This window comes from Salmo salar, chromosome ssa12 (genome assembly GCF_905237065.1).
Source record: "Salmo salar chromosome ssa12, Ssal_v3.1, whole genome shotgun sequence".
Classification (NCBI taxonomy): Eukaryota; Metazoa; Chordata; class Actinopteri; order Salmoniformes; family Salmonidae; genus Salmo; species Salmo salar.
The window spans coordinates 7,943,103-7,965,804 of record NC_059453.1 but is presented as its reverse complement, the minus strand read 5'-3'; the positions used below and the strand labels follow the sequence as shown (position 1 = coordinate 7,965,804).

At 40.2% G+C, this 22,702-nt stretch overlaps 1 protein-coding gene across 1 annotated transcript; it reads right to left on the bottom strand.

The window, feature by feature from the left end:
• Window positions 1-1,820: 1,820 nt before the first annotated feature.
• LOC106564049 (zinc finger protein 501) lies at window positions 1,821-15,748 on the bottom strand. Its single transcript, XM_014130028.2, has 2 exons — window positions 15,257-15,748; window positions 1,821-2,851 (listed from the first exon to the last, which is right to left on the bottom strand). The coding sequence occupies exons 1-2, from the start codon at window positions 15,483-15,485 to the stop codon at window positions 2,085-2,087; spliced, it is 996 nt and encodes a 331-aa protein (XP_013985503.1). The 5' UTR covers window positions 15,486-15,748; the 3' UTR covers window positions 1,821-2,084.
• Between the last annotated feature and the right edge of the window lie 6,954 nt (window positions 15,749-22,702).

The following is a 22,702-nucleotide window of genomic DNA, read 5'->3' as shown; positions in this document are numbered from 1 at the left end:
GTCACTGCACGGCCATCCCCAGTTCATCAGGACAGTCAGTTATGCATTTCTGCAGTGTTTTTGAGCATGCCAAATTCGTGATGTAAAGGCCCATTGAAACATATTGCAAACGTAACGCGCAATATTGCAAATGTAACGCACATTTGCAATATGATTCAACAGCCAAAAATATCACCAAAGTTGACATGATGAAATCAACACAACGAGCAATGGAGAGGAACCACAGTCACTGCACGGCCATCCCGAGATCATCGGGCCAGTCAATTATGCATTCTGAGCATGTCAAATTCGTTAAAAATGTTAAAAGCAACAGAGTCCCACTTCTCCCTCATCATACATGACAAGTAGACCATCTGCGTTGATTCATGGCTTAACATAGGGCTATATATCATTTGGGCAGTATAAATGCCATTTGGACCATGGTTCACTGACTTTTGGGTTTGGAAACCGACTTCCTATGATCGTACATGGCAAACGGACAAACATTCTGATTTGGCACATTCAATACTTTCATACACGTATAATTGACAAAAAAAAGAATTGGACATTTCATTTGCACATTTCTAATGGCATTTTGCAAGAAAAAGAAAAAAATGTCACTTTTGACTTCCTATGAAATCGTATTCCAAATGCACAAAACATATGCCTAGCCAGAAACCCTATGAATATATGCACAAAACATATGCCTTATGCACAAGCAAATGTCACTTTTGACATCCTATGAAATCATATTCCAAATGCACAAAACATATGCCTTATGCACAAGCAAAAACAACCCAAAAAATTGTCAATAAAATATGTCAAAAGTATGTCCATACAGCTCTTATACATGTGTAATTGACATAAAAATCGAAGAAAAAAATAATCGAAAAACGGTCCAGAAACCACTTTTTTAAGGGGTGATAAGTTTTCAAAAAAAAAAATCATTTTATCAAAATCTGACCCTTGGGTGTTGACTTGGGTATCATTTGCTGTATGAAAATCCACGTTGGAGTGCGCACGCCATCTAAAGGAATTTTGGGGTGTTACAATTGGACCGCTTTCGGTGGTATTTACAATCGTGTGTATGATTCGTGCTATGCCAATATGTTCCCATGTTATTTTGTCCAAATCAGGGTTTTCCCTTACATAGATAAACTGACTTGCAAAGTAATTTGACTAAGTTTCTGATAAGGGCTGGGTTTAGTTCATTTGTAACCATCTACAAACATACTCCACGTGTGAGCTTATTACTTCCTGTTTATAACCTGTTGCTACAGTGGATTACTTCTGTCTGCAATGCTGGATGGGCTGATGGTGAAACGGGGAGAAAGAATATATATATATATATATATTTGATCTGAGTTCGGTAGCGATTAGCAAAGCCACTCTGACTGCCACACAAGTGCTGCGAACTTGCTTTCATGTTGGGGGTTGTTGTTGGACGGCCCACGTGTCCCAGAGCCTGTGGGCTGTGCCAGAGACTGGGGGGGAATGTGAGGTGTGCTCACTCAATTCATTCATATTTTTTTTTAAAGGAGCTAAACATCTCAATTCATCCATATTTATAAAAGGAGACATATGTTGCTGTTCAGAAGTTGGAACTAGAGGTACATTTCCACTGTAGAACTGCAATGACAAACATTTTGTGACAATTGTCTTCGTTTGTGGCACTAATTGTTTTCTTGGTCTGTTATCTTTACAGGACCATACTATTCCCTTAAAGCCTGTACATATTGAATGCAAATGTAAACAATAGAGCAACCGCGTCACTGGTAAATGGCACTTGACAGTGCTCGAGTAATGGCACACACAGATGAACACAACACACAGAGCCGGAGTTGAAAAATTACCATGTAATCGCACAGAGCATACACATTCAAACTGACATATTGGTAGTCTACAATCAAACCAATGTATTTCATATTCAATGTCTTGAGATTTAAAAATACAAACTACACTTTCATCAAATGGGATAAAAAGTATATAAAACGGTTCATTCTGAACATCAGTGAACTACATCACTAGACACAGGTTTCTTCATTATTCATAAAAAAAAACAAAAAAACATTTACCAGGCAAGTTAATTAAGAAAAAAATCTTATTTACAATGACTTCTCTCCTGTGTGTAAAGGCTTCTCTACTGTGTGTGTTCTGTTATGTGATTTCAGGTAATCTAACCGGGTAAAACTCTTTCCGCACAGGGAGCAGTGGTAAGGCTTCTCTCCAGTGTGTATTCTCTTATGTTTTTTCAGACAACTTGATTGAGAAAATCTCTTTCCACAAACAGAGCATTGATAAGGCTTCTCCCCTGTGTGTGTTCTTGTGTGGGATTTCAGGTGGGTTGACTGGGTAAAACTCTTTCCGCACAGGGAGCAGAGGAAAAGCTTCTCTCCAGGTTTTTCTCCTGTATGTATTTTTTCATGCTCTTTCAGGTACTTTGCTAAGGAAAATCTCTTTCCACACTGAGAGCAATGGTAGGGCTTTTCTTCTGTGTGCGTCCTCTCATGCTGTTTTAGGATCCCTAACTTGGTAAACCGCTTTTCACACTGAGAGCAGTGGAAAGGTTTTTCTCCCGTGTGTACTATTTTATGTTCTTTCAGGTGTGCTAACCGGGTAAAAGCCTTTTCACACTGAGAGCATTGGTAAGGCTTCTCGCCTGTGTGTATTATTTGATGTTGTTTTAGATTCTGTAACCAGGTAAAACACTGTCCACACTGGGAGCATTTGTGAGGCTTCTCTCCTGTATGTATCCTCTCATGTTTCTTTAGGTCCCCTAACTGGTTAAAGCTCTTTCCACAGTAGGAACAGTGATTTCGTCTTGCTGGTTCGGACGTCTCTGGCTCTGGTTCCTCTGAGTCTGGTCTCTCTCCTGCCAAAGACAGAGTGTTTATTTAAAGTGGAACTGACAGCATTTTAACTAATTTGCAGATATGAAACAAACAGACAATCATAAATCAGTCAAAATTATAAAATTCCCAGTTTATGCTACAAAACCAACTTTAAGAGGTTTTTAAAAATAGATTATATATATATGACTCAACATTCTATGACGTACACTAAGGCATTGTTGGCAGAACAGATGGATACAGTTCAATGCATGAATAATATAATTCACCAATACATTTCTTAGTAGTCCCAAAAATATTGCTCTCAGGTTGTAAATCACAGCTGGCCTGGTACATTGTTTGCTGCCTCCATTCGGGATGCACTGTTTCAGTTTCAATGACTCAATATTTTGGACGAAAACAGACGCATGTAACTAAGGCTGGGAATGTCAATACAATCAGACTAGCAAGGGCAATGATCACAAGTCAGTCATAATGTGGCTAATAGGCTAGCGTTTCTATTTAGTTAGCAAGCTAAAAACATGGAGCTAGCTAATAGGAGGATGTCATTGGTGGAGTGGGTGAGTGACTGACTTTTCCCCCTCATTTAGTTTTTGTGGCTACACAGCTAGAGATGCAGGAGTCATTTGGTTAGCTAGCAAGAACTCTCGTCTGAGTGTACCAGAGCGCAGAATAACTGATGAATTTACAAACGCGAAACACCTGTTGAAATAAATAAATAAATAAATATATATATTAACCTTTATTTAACTAGGCAAGTCAGTTAAGAACAAATTCTTATTTACAATTATGGCCTACATCGGCCAAACCCGGACGATGCTGGGCCAATTGTGCGCCGCCCTATGAGACTCCCAATCTTGCCGATGTCAGTAAACATTGTTAAAAGTTACACTGGGGTTGATATCCTTGCCCTGTTTTTTACTGCAGTTATTCGCCCCCTTGATTGCTGAATCATTAACCTGACAATGATTTCTGGTACTATCCCCAAGGTTTGGAAGGCGGTCCATGTACTCCCCCTAACCTGATGATGATGATATCTGGTACTATCCCCAAGCTTTGGAAGGTGGGCCATGTACTCCCCTTAACCTGACGAAGATATCTGATACTATCCCCAAGGTTTGGAAGGTGGGCCATGTACTCCCCTTAACCTGACGAAGATACAGTGCCTTGTGAAAGTATTCGGCCCCCTTGAACTTTGACCTTTTGCCACATTTCAGGCTTCAAACATAAAGATATAAAACTGTAATTTTTTGTGAAGAATCAACAACAAGTGGGACACAATTATGAAGTGGAAGGAAGAATTGGCCGTGCAAAATTATTCAGCCCCTTTACTTTCAGTGCAGCAAACTCTCTCCAGAAGTTCAGTGAGGATCTCTGAATGATCCAATGCTGACCTAAATGACTAATGATGATAAATAGAATCCACCTGTGTGTAATCAAGTCTCCGTATAAATGCACCTGCTCTGTGATAGTCTCAGAGGTCCGTTTAAAGCGCAGAGAGCATCATGAAGAACAAGGAACACACCAGGCAGGTCCGAGATACTGTTGTGGAGAAGTTTAAAGCTGGATTTGGATACAAAAATATTTCCCAAGCTTTAAACATCCGAAGGAGCACTGTGCAAGCGATAATATTGAAATGGAAGCAGTATCAGACCACTGCAAATCTACGAAGACCCGGCCGTCCCTCTAAACTTTCAGCTCATACAAGGAGAAGACTGATCAGAGATGCAGCCAAGAGGCCCATGATCACTCTGGATGAACTGCAGAGATCTACAGCTGAGGTGGGAGACTCTGTCCATAGGACAACAATCAGTCGTATACTGCACAAATCTGGCCTTTATGGAAGAGTGGCAAGAAGAAAGCTATTTCTTAAAGATGTCGTTTAAAGTTTGCCACTAGCCACCTGGGAGACACACCAAACATGTGGAAGAAGGTGCTCTGGTCAGATGAAACCAAAATCGAACTTTTTGGCAACAATGCAAAACGTTATGTTTGGCGTAAAAGCAACACAGCGCATCACCCTGAACACACCATCCCCACTGTCAAACATGGTGGTGGCAGCATCATGGTTTGGGCCTGCTTTTCTTCAGCAGGGGCAGGGAAGATGGTTAAAATTGATGGGAAGATGGATGGAGCCAAATACAGGACCATTCTGGAAGAAAACCTGATGGAGTCTGCAAAAGACCTGAGACTGGGACGGAGATTTGTCTTCCAACAAGACAATGATCCAAAACATAAAGCAAAATCTACAATGGAATGGTTCACAAATAAACATATCCAGGTGTTAGAATGGCCAAGTCAAAGTCCAGACCTGAATCCAATCGAGAATCTGTGGAAAGAACTGAAAACTGCTGTTCACAAACGCTCTCCATCCAACCTCACTGAGCTCGAGCTGTTTTGCAAGGAGGAATGGGCAAAAATGTCAGTCTCTCGATGTGCAAAACTGATAGAGACATACCCCAAGCGACTTACAGCTGTAATCGCAGCAAAAGGTGGCGCTACAAAGTATTAACTTAAGGGGGCTGAATAATTTTGCACGGCCAATTTTTCAGTTTCTTATTTGTTAAAAAAGTTTGAAATATCCAATAAATTTCATTCCACTTCATGATTGTGTCCCACTTGTTGTTGATTCTTCACAAAAAATTACAGTTTTATATCTTTATGTTTGAAGCCTGAAATGTGGCAAAAGGTCAAAAAGTTCAAGGGGGCCGAATACGTTTCGCAAGGCACTGTATCTGATACTATCCCCAAGATTCTTTGCACATGACAAAAGCCTATGGAATTTTTTTTGGCTTCTAAATTCTGTTTGTGTGCCAAAAGTGAAGAGCAAATGTTTCTTAGTGAAGAAGAAAAACCCATTGAGAACCACATCTATTATTTATACTACATTATATTAAAGTTAAAATGACAGAGGTTTGTTTCTTGTGTTCTATCAATTATTATCTGGAATAGCCTGCCATAGAAACTGAGGGGAGATGAAACTTCTAAAACTTAAAAAAAGATCTTCAAAACATTTTTAGATTTGCTTTTCCTCAAGGTGCTTTTCAGTTGATGTGATTCTTAGTTTTTTTAATGTTTATCTTGTGTAGTACATTTTTCAGCTTTTATCATTCATACTTTTTTTTCTCCTGTAAAGCACATTGCGTTGCATTCCATGTCTGAAATGTGCTGTACAAATAAAGCTTGATTTGATCAAAACCCTTTCCATGTTTTACCCACAGAAATAGAATGAATAGAACAGACATGGCCATTCAAGTCAATGATGTCATAATGAGTAAACTGGCAGCCATTGCAAGTGTATCATTGCAGGTAGTAAAAGCAGGAAGTTTTCCCTTCAATCTGTGCTGTGATTTGTTGAGTTAAATTGTGTGATTTGTTGAGCCTTCCACTCTCCCCACGTAAAGCCAGGGCAGGCCTGCTCCCCTCCCCCGGCTAAAGCGTCACAATACCAGGCAGCTGTTGTTAGTGTACCCATAAGTTGACCAGTGAAATTGCCAGGTTTGGAGGTTCCGAGTCCCTTCTACTCATTCTCGTTTGATGGTTTGACCTGTGTCTCTGACTGCCTGGCTGTGACTGAGATTACCGTAGTTAATATTTTGTCATTTTTACCCCCTTTTTCGTGATTACGATCTTGTCTCATTGCTGCAACTCCCAAACAGTCTCGTCCTCCCAAAACATGAGGGACTGTGGGACTGGAATAGAACGCCAGGCTGTAGTGACACCGCAACACCGCGATGCAGTGCCTTAGACCGCTGCGCCACTCGGGAGGCCCCCAACACTGTCATTTTTTAACACAGCAGTCACCCTATTTCCTGTAGTCTCAAAATGACAAAAAAAAAATTTCTTAATGTAATAAAGTTATTTTTATAATTCAAATGGAACACACTTTGTTAACATTAAAATAAGTTGACTAGGTATACCTGGGTGCACACATAGGGCTGTTGCGGTGACCAAATTACTGCCATACCGGTGTACAGCAATGCCGTCTGGGGTACGCGCACCCCCAGGGGTACAGCAATGCCGTCTGGGTATCAAGAAAGCCCAAATGTGCCGCAACAGCCCTAGTCAACTTATTTTAATGACAATATGTTGTTAACAAAGTGTGTTCCATTTGAATTATAAAAATAACAGTCCATTTAGTAAGGCGTCCATAGAGACACATATCAGCTCTACTGGTAGTACTGCTACTACCAGCAGTACTACACCTGCTACTACCAGCAGTACTACACCTGCTACTACCAGCAGTACTACACCTGCTACTACCAGCAGTACTACACCTGCTACTACCAGCAGTACTACACCTGCACCTGTCGACGACACAAGTTGTTCTGCTTCCACGAGCACATCCAATAATTCAGTAATTCTACATGTGTTGTTAGCCCAGCTAGCATGGACACTGACAGTTGTGAATCTGATGCAGCCGAAGAGCTACTGCCCCCTTACCCGGGAAAGCACGGAACAACAGACAGGGACGTTGGACCATCGAAGAGGCGCAAATATAATAACTACATTGATTTGGAATTTCACTTATATTGGGAGTAGTGCGTTTTCCTGGGTACTATCTTCACTCTTGCACAGACTTTTAGAAACAAAACAAGACAATTAGAAAAATAAGCCACAGGAGTCTTTTGAGCGAGAATTAAGACGACTTTCGAGTAGTAAGACTTTGGATGGATGAGTCAGACATGGCGGGCCTGGCACAGCTACTGATATATGTCCGTTAGGTTTATGGGGGGTCAATTAAGGAAGATATCCTCTTCTGAAAACCACTGGAAACCAGGACAACAGGAGAGGATATTTTTAAAGTAATGGACTTCGGTGGTCAAGATGTGTTGGTATCTGTACTGATTGCGCAAAAGCCATGACTGGGAGACATAGTGGAGTGGTAATGCGCGCGCAAGCAGTTGCTGCCGACGCCACTTGGGTACACTGCAGCATCCAACAAGAGGCTCTTGCTTACAAAGGAATGTCTGACAGCTTGAAAGACGTTTTGGACACTAGAGTGAAAATGGTTAACTTTGATAATAAGGATCCGCCCCCTATTTTCAATTTTCGCCTAAAATGACATACCCAAATCTAACGTCCTGTAGCTCAGGCATTGAAGCAAGGATATATATATTCTTGATACCATTTGAAAGGAAACACTTAAGTGTGTGGAAATGTGAAATGAATGTAGGAGAATATAACACATTAGATTTTGTAAAAGAAGATACAAAGAAAAAAAATACCGTTTTTTGTACCATCATCTTTGAAATGCAAGAGAAAGGCCATAATGTATTATTCTAGCCCAGGCCACAAGATAGCAACAGTGTATGTGCAAAGTTTTAGACTGATCCAATGAACCATCGCATTTCTGTAAAAAATAAATGTATCAAGAAAGCCCAAATGTGCCTAATTGGTTTATTAATAACTTTAAGTTCATAACAGTGCACTCTCCTCAAACAATAGCATGGTATTACTTCACAATTGGACAGATCAGTTAGCTTACATTTTTGTGAATCTTTCTGCCAATATCAGATGTGTGTGTGTCCTGGGAAATGTTCTTGTTACTTACAACCTCATGCTAAATCGCATTAGCCTACGTTAGCTCAAACGTCTCGTGGGGGACACACCAATCCTGAAGAAGTAAAAGCAAGGCCCCTGAACTCTCGTGTATTTTCTGCGCTATGCAATGATATGGCAGCGACCATGTAACGCTTTTACAACATACAGAAGTACGCTGTTATCAAGGGGCAAAGTATCGACACGTTTGAGGGATGAGCTTAAAGTTCTGTACTGATCATAAATTTTCCCTTGTCTGACCGCTTGCATGTTGACGAGTTTCTCACACGACTGGTTTATCTGGGTGATGTTCTGAATAATCTGAATCTAGGATTACAGAGACTCTCCGCAACTATATTCAATGTGCTGGACAAAATTTGAGGCTATAATTCAGAAGTTGGAGCTCTTCTCTGTCTGCATTAACAAGGACAACACACAGGTCTTTCCATCATTGTATGATTTTTGTGTGTGCAAATGAACTCAAGCTTACGGACAAATGTCAAATGTGCTATAGCGAAGCACCTGAGTGAGTTCGGTGCGCAATTACGCAGGTACTTTCCCGAAACGGATGACACAAACAACTGGATTCATTATCCCGTTCATGCCCTGCCTCCAGTCCACTTACCGATATCTGAACAAGACAGCCTCATCGAAATTGCAACAAGCGGTTCTGTGAAAATTTTACTTAAATCAGAAGCCACTGCCAGATTTTTGGATTGGGCTGCGCTCAGAGTATCCTGCCTTGGAAATCGAGCTGTTAAAGACACTGATGCCCTTTGCAACCACGTACCTATGTGAGAGTGGATTCTCAGCCCTCACTAGCATGAAAACTAAATACAGGCACAAACTGTGCGTGGAAAATTCTTGGACCTGTAACCAAAAGGTTGCAAGATCGAATCCCCGAACAGACAAGGTAAAAATCTGTCGTTCTGCCCCTGCCCCCTCATGTAGCCTAGCCGATAGGCCTATATCTTTTAATAAGGTTTGTATCACAACTAAAGTGGCCAAATAACACATTAATCCGCTTTACAAAGGGTGTAGAGCGTAACTGGCATTAATAAGCAGCGCCATTATTAAAAAGAGTTTTTATAATAAAAGCATTACATGCATGCATTTGCGGTCACTTTTGATAATGGTGTTTTCCGCTAATGGAACATGTGTGCTTATAGCCTACTACCATGTGCGCATTGCTGCGCTTATAATGTGAAGAAATAGCCTAATAGTTCATCAACATTTTAAGCTAAAAGTTCTGATCTGTTTTGCGTCACCCACGTCGCATACATTTTTTTGTTGTTGATGCTAGTGCTTGTATTAATTTGGGATCTATCGCATCCCTGTCCCAGGCTGCAGAGAATAGGTCAACTTTTATACTATGGGGGATAGTAGATAAATACATCCCTCACTGAGGGGGCGTGTGTTTGGGCATGTTTTGCACTGGGTGAAAATTGACTGCAATCGTTTTGGAACCCCAAAGTGAGGTCGGCTCAAAACAAAGTGACATAGAGCATGTGGAGCAATGAGTGGGATTTGTTTTTTTCTCTCCACATGCCTTCCCAAAGAAAACTAGTTAGAAAAGAAGTTGTATGTTTCTGGATGATGTACCATGCTGCCTTGTTGACAGATTACTGTTCTATTTGAGAAGGTCGTTCCTCCCTGCTTTCGACCTGATGACATGACTGGCCTTTACAGCACTTTGTGACATCAGCTGATTGATTGATGACATGACTGGCCTTTGATTATGCTGAGCCACGGTGCACCAGACAAACACGATCCATTGCTTTAAGCCACACCCGCACCCTGGCACACCCACCAAACAGAGCAAACATACCTCAAAGTCTGTTCAAGAACGTTTTGGTAAACTTGTCATTCAGCACAAACCGTTCCCCAACGTAACAAACGTTAAAGCGAACTGAACGCACCCCTTGTCTATTCAATGTGGGAGGTGTAACTATTTTGGAGCTGACAAATCCAAAAGTAGCTCCCAATGTCATAGAGTAGTACAGTATAATACCCATAAAACCTAGCGGTCAAACAAGGAAATGGTTCCACTTGTTTTTCCATCATTCATTTTTCCCATAAGGGATTTTAGAAACACTAAGGCTTACCCTGGAGTGATGTTTTGACAAGATGGCTTTTATCAATACATTCGCCTGTATTTACCCCCTAAAAATGTTATGCTAATTAGCTGCTAATGTGGCTATCACAAATAACTACAAATTAGGGATGCACGATATATCGGTGAACATATCGGAATCAGACGATATTATCTAAAAATGCCAACATCAGCCCGATGTCTAGTTTAACGCCGATGTGCAAAACCAATGTCAAAGCTGACGTCCATACCGATATAACGTAGGCACATGATGTAATGACGACACATAAAATGTTGAGCTATACGTGCAACACAGCATTCCTAACCTAGCCCACAATGTCTGCTGTGTGGATCGAGCAGTCAACAAGTCGAGCAGTCATTTGAAAGAGTAACAAAATTCCAGCGAGACAACTCAAAGGCGAAATCCATTAAAGCCAAGATAATGGAATTCATTGCCCTCGACAAGCAACTGTTCTCTGTCGTGGGTGATGTTGGCTTTCGCCAACTGGTCGAGCACTGGTACACACTACCAAGTGCGCTATTTTTCAGATGTTGCCCTACCGGAGTTACACAGTAATAGCATCACTGCTATTAGCTTCATGACATACATACCATGGAACGCCGTTTGGGTCTTTGCGTGTCAAAAAGGATACAGTAGCACTGTCAAAGCTGTACATAAAAATCTGCATACAAGCAAACACCGGCCACAAACGATGTGTTTACAATACCGAGTTGGTAATAAAGCATCATTGTTTGACCGCAACTTCTGGGGTAGCCAGCTTTAGCTTTGTACCTAGCTTGCACCAATACAACCAGCCTGAAAACAATGACCAGTAGAAACTGCAGTCATTTTCATTATTCTTAGCAATGATTTAGGAATCCTTGTGAGTAAGTATTAGCTAGATAGCCACTTGTTGTTCGACTACTGAAACTGAACTTCAGTTCATGAAAATAAATAGCTAGCCAGCTACTTAAAACCTCTTACTGACCCCTTCAGGATAGGGGGCAGTATTTTCATATTCGGATGAAATACGTGCCCATTTAAACTGCCTCGTACTCAAACTCAGAAGCTAGGATATGCATATTATTATTAGATTTGGATAGAAAACACTCTGAAGTTTCTAAAACTGTTTGAATGATGTCTGTGAGTATAACAGAACTCATATGGCAGGCAAAAACCTGACAAAAATCCTACCAGGAAGTGGAAATCTGATGCGTGGACTCTTTACAAGTCATTGCCTATCGAACACACAGTGACATGGTAATCATTGTGCACTTCCTAAGGCTTCCACTAGATGTCAACAGTCTTTAGAAAGTTGTTTGAGGCGTCTACGATGAACAGAGACCGAATGAGAAGGCTGGGAAGTTGTAGACCCAGGGAAGGACATCAGTTCATTGGCGCGCATTCATGTGAGGAGGTAGCTCTGTTCCAAAACGTTTTTCAAGACACTGAAACCGTCCGGTTAGAATATTACTGAATTTTTCGCATTCTAAAGGCCCTAAAGATTGATGCTTTACAACGTTTGACGTTTCAACGAACGTAAATAGATTTTTTAAAACTTTTCGTTCCGCTTCCTACATTTGGAGTAGCTGAACTGAACGCGCGAACAACAAGGAGCTATTTGGACATAAATTATGGAGTTTATCGAACAGAACAACATTTATTGTCGACCTGGGATTCCTGGAAGTGCCTTCTGATGAAGATCATCAAAGGTAAGTGAATATTTCTAATGCTATTTAATATTTTAGATGACTCCAAAATGGCAGCTCTGTATTGCCTAGTGTATTTTTCTGAGCGCAGTACTCAGATTATTGCAAAGTGTGCTTTCCCAGTAAAGTTATTTTGAAATCTGTCAAGGTGGTTGCATAAAGGAGATGTTCATCTATAATTCTTTGAATGACAGTTTAATATTTTAGCAACGTTTATGACGAGTATTTTTGTAAATTGTAGTGCTGATTCACCGGCAGTATTGGAGGCAAAATATTTTCTGAACGTCACGTGCCAATGTAAAATGCTGTTTTTATATATAAATATGAACTTTATCGAACAAAAAATGCATGCATTGTGTAACATGATGTCCTAGGAGTGTCATCTGATGAAGATCGTCAAAGGTTAGTGCCTCATTTAGCTGTGTTTTGGGTTTTTGTGATGCATGTAGTAGCTTTGAAAATGGCTGTGTGGTTATTTGTGTCGATGTACTCTCCTAACATAATGTAATGTTTTGCTTTCGCTGTAAAGCCTTTTTGAAATCGGAGAACGTGGTTCGATTCAGGAGAAGTGTATCTATAAAATGGTGTAACATAGTCCTATGTTTGAGAAATTGAAATGATTAGATTTGTGGTTTTGAATGTGGCGCTCTGATTTTTCACAAACTCGGTGTCAGTAAGAACTTTTAACCCTGTTGCCCAAAGCTAAAGTTATAAGCAGACAGCTAGCTTCATCTGGCTAGTGAGGCTCGACCAGACTGGGTTATGTGTTGTGAAGCTAGCCACAATAAGGATTAGGCACAACAGTGGAATTTGCGGTTAGCCTTCAAAATAAAAGTATGTCATTGACAGTGATGCAAATGACTATAAAATATTTGAATTAGGCCAAACTTTTATTTTGAAGGGTAACTGCATAGTCCACTATAGTGTCTAATCCTTATTGTGGCTAGCTTCACATAGATGGGTGCGACCACCATTAATCAAATAAGAACTGTCTTATAGATTAGGGTTATTTTAGATGACACCTTGCTATGTAGTTAGCTAGCTAACTATAGCTACTGAAACAGATTGTCGTTTTGCTATGTTTTTGGGGAAGAACATTGTTTGCCTCCATGAGCTAGTTAGCTTTTTTAAATGACCAGCACTATAGGTGCACGAGACACCTTCACCAGCATCATAGCATATGTATCGATGAATCGTTGTGACATATGAAATTCGAGTGATCATGTAATCAATGTGTAATAACTACGTAAAAAATGAATGAACGCGTTAAATTATTATGTGACGTGCAGTCATATTCAGGTGCTGATTGGTCAACAAGCTTAATTGACACGTCAAATCGTGTTAAATAGTATATTTCTTGACACCGAAGACCCAAACGGCGTTCCATAGAAATCCTGGTGGAGAATGAAACGACTGAACAAATGAACAACCAAACAGCACAGTAAGTGAAAGAAATAGGTTTTGATTATGCTTTACTGGTAATGGGGACATACGTAAAATTCCAACAAAATAACTTCTTGGTCAGTGTGGTGTGTGTGTGTAACCTTTATTTAACTAGGCAAGTCAGTTAAGAACAAATACTTATTTACAATGATGGCCTACCCCGGACGACGGTGGGCCAATTATGTGCTGCCCTATGGGCAAAAAAATGTTGTATCGGTGCATCACTACTACACGTCCCGCTGATCAGGACGCGACTGCCAAATCTAGGCAAAAGTAAAAATCTCTGGATTAACTAGCTAATGTTAGCTAAATTTAGTCATGAATACTTTGCCTAAATGTCTTTAAATTGACAATTCTGTGACACAATAGATGTTTGCAAAGGTGTCAACTAGAGACGACCCTTACAAAAAAAAGATTGCATTTTTGAAACTGTAGTGAAAGTGCAGTTATACTGCGCTGTAACTGCAGTTACACTGCAAAATTACTGCAGTAAAAAAACATGTTTTTGATGCAGTAGAACCGAGAAACTGAAAAACAGCTTCTATCTCAAGGCCATCAGACTGTTAAACAGCCATCACTAGCACAGATGCGCTGCTGCCTACATACAGACTTGAAATCATTGGCCACTGTAATAAATGGATCACTAGTCACTTTAATAATTCCACATCCAATGTTTACATATCTGGCATTACTCATCTCATATGTATATACTGTATTCTATACTGTCTATTGCATCTTAGCCAATGCGCTCTGACATCGCTCATCCATATATTAATATATTCTTGGTCCATTCGTTTACTTAGATTTGTGTGTATTAGGTATTTGTTGTGGAATTGTTATTTATCGCTGCACTGTCAGAACTAGAAGCACAGGCATGTCGCTACACTTGCAATAACATCTGCTAACCATGTGCATGTGACCAATACATTTTTTTCGTAAGTGGACGTGCAGGATATTTCAGGGATTTGTAGTCTTGCATAACGTCGATAAGCATTTCCGAATTTGAGAGTAAATAAAGCTGAATATATTGATAAGTCACCTTGTCCGAGATAACTTTAAACTGTCATCAAAACGTCACGCCAGGGTAAATCTACACAATACACAGCCCTTATTTTAAGCATTTCTAAAATTCCCCATGGGAAAAATGTATGGCGGAAAAACGAATGGAAGCATTCCCTGTTTGATCGCTAGGTTTTATGGGTAATATGACACCTCCACTGTGGGGCCCTATACTTATCGTGGACATCGCCATTGTATGCACTGAGTCTCGTTAGTAGAAATGCCATACAGCCATGTTAGAAGTTTGAAAACGGAAATGTGTGTTGTAATTTACACGTCAGTTAGGATGATAGCTTGTTTTAAAAAAGTCGTAAACAAACACTGTATAGTTTTAGAACCTGCTTAAACTATTATTCTTATCATTTGGATGGTCAGTCCTTGTATTCATAGCTATTTTATGGAATTTGACAGTTATTACATATCGGTGTCTCCAGCACCCAACCTTTAGCTGTTCACCATAACGAGTGCCATGGCGGCCATTTTGTTGTTGTTTGAATCACGGATTTCCACTTCGAAAATCCACATCAGTTCAACAAATTGGCAGAGTTTGTGCTCCTGTTTTTAAGATAGTAACATTACTCACGGCTGTTAATCAGATCTCCAGTCTCATACTCTTCTTCCTCGTCCTCCTCTTTCATTGTGACAGTAATCTCTTCCTCATCTTTCACTCTGGAAGTTTCTTCATCGCCTTTCACTGTGACATCCTTCTCTTCCTCTTCTTCTTTCACGACAATATTAAGCCACAGACCCTGTTTCTCAGTCCAGCAGACATCCTCTTCTTTTGCATGGGGAGAGTAGTTTAGTGAGCTCATGGTCCGGAATGTTATTAAGATAGCCAACTTAGATAGTTAGCATAAGCGACTAGCCTAATGCTAATTTAACCAGTTACCTACAATATGAAGCGGGGGATGGGTAACTAGTAGACACGACAGACGTGTGATTAATGTACACCGAAAACGTCTAAATAGCTCCAATGTTTCAGCTATGTTGGTTAGCAAGCTATCTAAGCGACTGATTAGCTGTCGTTGTAGAAGCGGTGTCCCGTCCACTAGATTATACGTCACACTGTGCAGCTTCGCCTGTAAAACTCATATCGCCATCTGCTGACTGGAGTAGATAATGCAGTTAACGGAAATATTTATTTTATTTTCAGAAAATACGTTTATTTTTCATTTATTTCATTTGCGTTTACACAGGCAACCCAATTCTGCATCCCCCCCCCCACACTAATTGGTCTTTTGATCTTTTCAAATCAGATACTTTTCAGATCAAAATACCAATGAGTGAAAAAAAGTCTGAACGCAGCCAATTTCTCCTACATGGTGTAACAATACATTATGTAGATGTATAGTACAGGTCAAAAGTTTGGACATACCTACTCATTCAAGGGTCTTTCTTTATTTTTACTGTTTTCTACATTTTAGAATAATAGTGAAGACATCAAAATTATGAAATAACACATATGGAATCATGTAGTAAGCAAAAAAGTCTATATCAAAATATATTTGAGATTCTTCAAAGTAGCCACCCTTTGCCTTAATGACAGTTTTGCACACTCTTGGCATTCTCTAAACCAGCTTCATGGGGAATGCTTTTCCAAGAGCCTTGAAGGATTTCCCACATATGCTGAGCACTTGATGGCTGCTTTTCCTTCACTCTGCGGTCCAACTCATCCCAAACCATCTCAATTGGGTTGAGGTCGGGTAATTGTGGAGGCCAGGTCATCTGATGCCGCATTCCAACACTCTCCTTCTTGGTCAAATAGCCCTTACACAGCATGGAGGTGTGTTTTGGGTCATTGTCCTGTTGAAAAACAAATGATAATCCCACTAAGCTCAAACCAGATGGGATGGCATATCACTGCAGAATGCTGAGGTAGCAATGCTGGTTAACTGTGCCTTAAATTCGAAATAAATCACTGACAATGTCACCTGCAAAGCACGCCCACACCATCACACCTCCTCCATGCTTCACAGTGGGAACCACACATGTGGAGATCATCCGTTCACCTACTATGCGTCTCATAAAGACACGGCTGTTGGAACCAAAAATCTCAAATTTGGACTCATCAGACCAAAGGACAGATTTCCACTGGTCTAATGTCAATTGCTCGTGTTTCTTCGCCCAAGCAAGTCTCTTCATCTTATTGGTGTCCTTTAGTCATGTTTTTTTTGCAGCAATTCGACCATGAAGGCCTGATTCATACAGTCTCCTCTGAACAGTTGATGTTAAGATGTGTCTGTTCCTTGAACTCTGTGAAGCATTTATTTGGGCTACAACAGAGGTAACTCTGGGTCCTTTCCTGTGGCGGTCCTCATGAAAGCCAGTTTCATCATAGAGCTTGATGGTTTTTGCGACTGCACTTGAAAAAAAGTTGCCTGACCTTCATGTCATAAAGTAATGATGGACTTTCGTTTCTCTTTGCTAATTTGAGCTGTTCTTGCCATTATATTATGGACTTGGTCTTTTACCAAATAGGGCTATCTTCTGTGTACCACCCCTACCTTGTCACAACACAACTGATTGTCTCAAATGCATTAAGAAGGAAAGAAATTCCACAAATTAACTTTTAACAAGGCACACCTGTTAATAATTGAAAGGCATTCCAGGAGACTACGTCATGAAGCTGGTTGAGAGAATGCCAAGAGTGTGCAAAGCTGTAATCAAGGCAAAGGGTGGCTACTAAGAATCTCAAATCTAAAATATATTTTGATTTGTTTAACACTTTTTTGGTTACTACATGTTTTGTATGTGTTATTTTATAGTTTTGATATCTTCACTATTATTCTACAATGTAGAAAATAGTAAAAAATATAGAAAAAACCTTGAATGAGTAGGTGGGTTCAAACTTTTGACTGGTACTGTATATAATGAACACACTAGGTCTTTACTGCTCCTACATGGTGTAACAATACATCATGTAGATGTATATAATGAACAGACTAGGTCTATACTGCTCCTAGATGGTGTAACAATACATCAGGTAGATGTATATAATGAACAGACTAGGTCTATACTGCTCCTACATGGTGTAACAATACATCATGTAGATGTCTATAATGAACAGACTAGGTCTATACTGCTCCTACATGGTGTAACAATACATCATGTAGATGTCTATAATGAACAGACTAGGTCTATACTGCTCCTACATGGTGTAACAATACATCATGTAGATGTATATATAAAGTAACGTCCACTAGTGGCATTCCACATACTATTCAGACAAAAATGTATTGGATTAATCCAATCTTTTTTACAAATCCGCACAGGTTTTCTCTGACATGGTGGAATGATACTGATGGAAACATTCATGAGGTAGTAAATGTTTTTAATGTCAACAACGTATCAATGTTATCCTCAGAACAACGCCATCACATTTTCATACACGTCTGGCTTGATGACTAGTACACAAATTAACCCAATTAAACAACTACATTCGAGAGGTTTTCAAGGTTAAAATGAACATGTTTAAATATCTTGTATTCAATCAATCAAATCCATAATCAAAATAAATTACACAATTTAAAAGAGGGCTGAACATACTGATTTTGAGACTAACCTGGATAAATAACACTAGGAAAGGTTTATCATTGAGACTAACTAAGGTATTAGAAATTCATCAAAACACAATCATGTTGAAGTAAAGATCCAACAGGGCCTAAAATTTACTTTTTGGGGTCCACCAGCGACTGTGGCAGGTAGATAGAAAAATATATATACAAACCACTCAGATTTTTTACCAGGCCAAAATTGGCTTAAACTACACCAACAAAACACAGAAAAACGGATGAACATGCTTTGTAATGTTTCTAAAAGAATAAATGTATTATTAGTAAGAAGTAATGTGGTATATTGTTAAATAAAATAAAAAGTGACCTGAGTACAATTAGTCATCGTGCTATTGCTGGTATACAGTGCATTCAGAATGTATTCAGACCCTTTCACTTTTTCCACATTTTATAGCCTTGTTATAAATTCGATAAAACGATCTGTTTAATAAAATGAGAAAACAGATACCACAAGCAGCCAGGTCTGTAACAATGCTCCCTAAAAGCACGACTTCCATACGGAAGTGACTTTTTCGTAAGAGAGCATTTTCGCTATCCCTAACCCTTTTCCTAACCTTAACCTAATTCTCTTAACCTGCAACATGAATTATCCTAACCTCCTGCATAAGTTCTCCAAACCTGGGGCCTCATTTATAAAACGGACTTACGATCAATTTTGATCTTAAGTATGACTTACGCAGAAAACCACGTATAAGTAGTTATTTATAAAAGTAGTTATTTATAAAACTTTACTTTGACGTGGAAATGATCTTATCTCTACGCAAAGTCTAGACTTTACGTAAATTATTTACCTGCTGGTTATGTAGTGGTATTGGAGTTTGGGACACAAATGCATCCAAGCCTGTGGTGAACTTTGCATTAGCTTTATGAACAATTTGTGAGGAATTATCAATTAAATGTGTGAGGAATTAATTGCCAGACGCAAAGTGTTTTGAATTAAAAACAGAATGCGATGTTCTATAAATAGTGTGTCAAATTAGAAAAAAGTAACCATGGCTGTTTTTGCGTTATTGGAAGACGTTGAAAACCGAGCTTTTAGAAGGGAGAGAGTTTTCAGAGACCGGAATGACTTTTTTTGCGCATGACGATCCATGGTTTATAAATCGCTATCGTCTCCCAATAAATGTTCTGTTAGATTTGTGCGCGGATTTAGCACTTAATCTGGAAAGGAAGACACGCTGTAATCATGCCATTCCCTTATCTGTCAAAGTACTGTCCACTCTGGGATTCCTCACTACTGGGACATTCTAGAGCGAAATGAGTGACAGGTCGCAGGTCGGGGTATATCACAGCCATCATTCAGCCGCATCCTGCCACAAGTGATCGAGGCGATTCTACACGTATTGTCCACGAGATACATTAGTTTCCCATACAGTCGACTAACAGGCAAAGCCGAGTTTGTCCGCTCATTTAATTTCTCAGGGGTCATAGGTGCAGTTGACTGCAAGCATATTGCCTTACGCGCACCGTCTGTCGATGAACATGCATATGTTAACAGGAACAATTTCCATTCATTGAATGTTCAGATCATCTGCCCGTATGCAACTACTAAATGTATGCTCCAAGTGGCCAGGGTCAACGCACGACTCATTCATTACGCGTCACAGAGTAGGCCTGCGTCTAGAAGCTGGTGAGAGTGGAGTCGGGTGGCTTCTCTTGAGTTCTTCCCCCGTTCTGGGTTTGCAGGACTAAGGCGGTCAACATGCGAACTGTAGACGTGGACGTAGATGGACCCTCTACACCTGTGGCCAAACATTCCCCCTCCCTCCTGGCCCCCGTGGGTCTGCAACGCTTGGGAAACGGGGCCTCACGGACTTCATCCCGGCGCACGGATGCAGACGTGGAAGGACCCTCGACAACTGTGGGCAAACCTTCCCCCTCACTCCTGGCACCTGCTGATTTGGGAGCCTTTCGCACTTTATCCCTGGGTGGAGGGCGCACGGGCTGCAACGCAGCTTCCCCCGTTTCTATGTAAATAAAATAATAAAATAAATCAGTGCATGTCTTTGTATATTAAGTTACCGACAACCAAGTTTCACATTCTTTTAATTACTTACTGTGATCCAGTGATGCAGTCATGGGGGTTTCGTGCGCCGACTTCACCGTTTCCGTGCACAATCAAGTCCCCAAGTGGAAGAAACCTATTGATTTTGTGACCACTTGACCTTTCCTCTAGCGCCACCATCAGGTACAGTTATTTAAAGCTTTGAATGGGTTGATTGGGTTCTGGAGGTGTGTGGTTACAGAAATTGCGCAGGGTTGGTGTGGCCTGTGACGGTGGGGCCCAATGTGATATCTTTTCACGGGGCCCAAAATCCCTGGCGGTGCCCCTGAGTCCACCTAATAATACGTGTTGCCTGTCTTCAATCTACTCTACCATCACCGTGATATCATCTTCCAAAAAGTTAGCTTTTCTCTTTTGGTCCTTTTTGGGCTATTCCTGACTAAACCGTCATTTGTACTAGCATTCTATACGGGGAAATCGCTGAAATAGCCTTCCCTGTGGCTCAGTTGGTAGAGCATGGTGTTTGCAACGCCAGCATGGTGTGTGCAACGCCAGGGTTGTGGGTTCGATTCCCACAGGGGGCCAGTAAAAAAAAAAAAAATGCATGAAATGAAATGTATGCATTCACTACTGTAAGTTGCTCTGGATAAGAGCGTCTGCTAAATGACTAAAATGTAAAATGTAAGGAATGTTCAGGTGCCATCAATTCTAAGTTAATTTGAGATTTATAGATCACAGGTACGTTAAGTTATAAATGGGCTTCTTAGAACCTGCGTAAGCAAGGTTTTCTTATGCTCGGTATCTTTTATGAATTGAATGTAAGCACACCGTCGGGAAATGATCTTACAACTAAGTTCAAGTATAAATCTAAGTTGTTTTAATTTATTCATGAGGCCCCTGCTACGAAAAAGTGACTTCCAGTCATAGCTATATGGTATTTTTATGGAGTCTAGTAACAGTGCATAGATGTATGTAATGAACATCCACTAACACAGTTAAAAATAATGGCTAACACTGTCACAAAAATGTATTTTATTTTTCAGATTGTCGTGTCTTTGGCATCATTAAAACTGAAGACTTATTTATTAAATTACTCTGTAATTATTACGTGATCAAACCGATTAATCATGTAACTGTAATTAACTAGGAAGTCGGGGCACCAAGGAAAATATTCAGGTTACAAAGTTATAATTTTCCTAATATAACTTTCAGATATTTTAATATCTGATCAATTAGTCTTCAATTTAATGAATTATTATTTACCTCACCTTAGTCTCATTCCAAACGTCGTAAATTGTTGGTTATCTGCACGAACCCAGTCTTCACTATGAGTCATCCATACATCAATTGTCTTAAAATCATTTATTTACTAACTAGGTAATTCACAGAAATGCATAACAAACAGTAGATATGGTTACAAGGAAATGATAGGAGAATGTGCCCTAGTGGGCTAAACCGGCATGGCGGCTTGTTAGACAAAAGGGGAGTGTGGGGTCAGCTGAGGAGGCACGACAGAGTTGATAATTCTAACAATTAAATGCTAATCCTTTGCACCTGAAGCTCACTAATTCGGAATAATTGCAATCAATATATATATTTACACTCAGTGTGTCATCGGGATCTCTGTTGAAAAGTTAGTTTCTGTTGGAGAGTTTGTCCGCTCTCTCTCACTGTCGTGGTTAGAATGGATAGTTCTGAGTGACATTCATTCATGTCGTTATAGGATAGATGTTTCGGCGGTTGTCGGTCTTCGCGTTCAATGATACCAAATTCCTAGCTGCAGACTAGTAATTAATATCAAAGACTTGTTCTTATACTGTCGGTATCGATAGTCTAAGAGTTTAACCACGTGGTATGGTTAAAAGTTCAGCAAGAGAAATGCTTGGAGAGAAATGCAACGTTTAGCCATCTCGTAATTGAGGTAAGCTTGGTCTCCTCTCAAACCTTGGCCCTCTCGTTATCGAGGTAAGCTGGTCTGAAGTGGGAAAACCCAGGTGGGGGTTTTATTCGGAAGAGCAGAAAAGGGCCTGTCCCATGACGCCAGACCATAACTGTGCTCATGGGCAGTCCTCTGATTTAGTTCAACTCCAAAGGGAATTGGAGTTTCCTTCATTAAACAGTCCAAAATCACATTACACAATTTCACAAACAGTTCCATCCCCACTCACTCATTTTATACATCAATTAGATGTAAGCCTCATAGCTGAGGCTATTGTATAAACAGCGTTATGGTAATGTGGCCGTATTGTCTCTCATGAGTTTCACAAAATTGTACCAAACGGACCAGTTCGTGGCTGGATTCTTCACTGATCTTTTATACCTTCTCCAGAACATAAATGTTGTTCGGTTCTCCAGTTCTGTGAGGTGGAAGAAATTCCTTTGTTCTCTCTATGAAACTCACTCTCTCTCTCTATACTGTGGCCATGAGGAGAGGATCTACTCCAGGAATTTA

Excerpts from the sequence above, each read along its gene's own strand:
- LOC106564049 (XM_014130028.2), bottom strand. The coding sequence starts at position 15,485 with ATGAGCTCACTAAACTACTCTCCCCATGCAAAAGAAGAGGATGTCTGC. Across the intron at positions 2,852-15,256 it reads TGGAGATCTGATTAACAGCC|GAGAGAGACCAGACTCAGAG; the intron begins GTGAGTAATGTT and ends TGTCTTTGGCAG.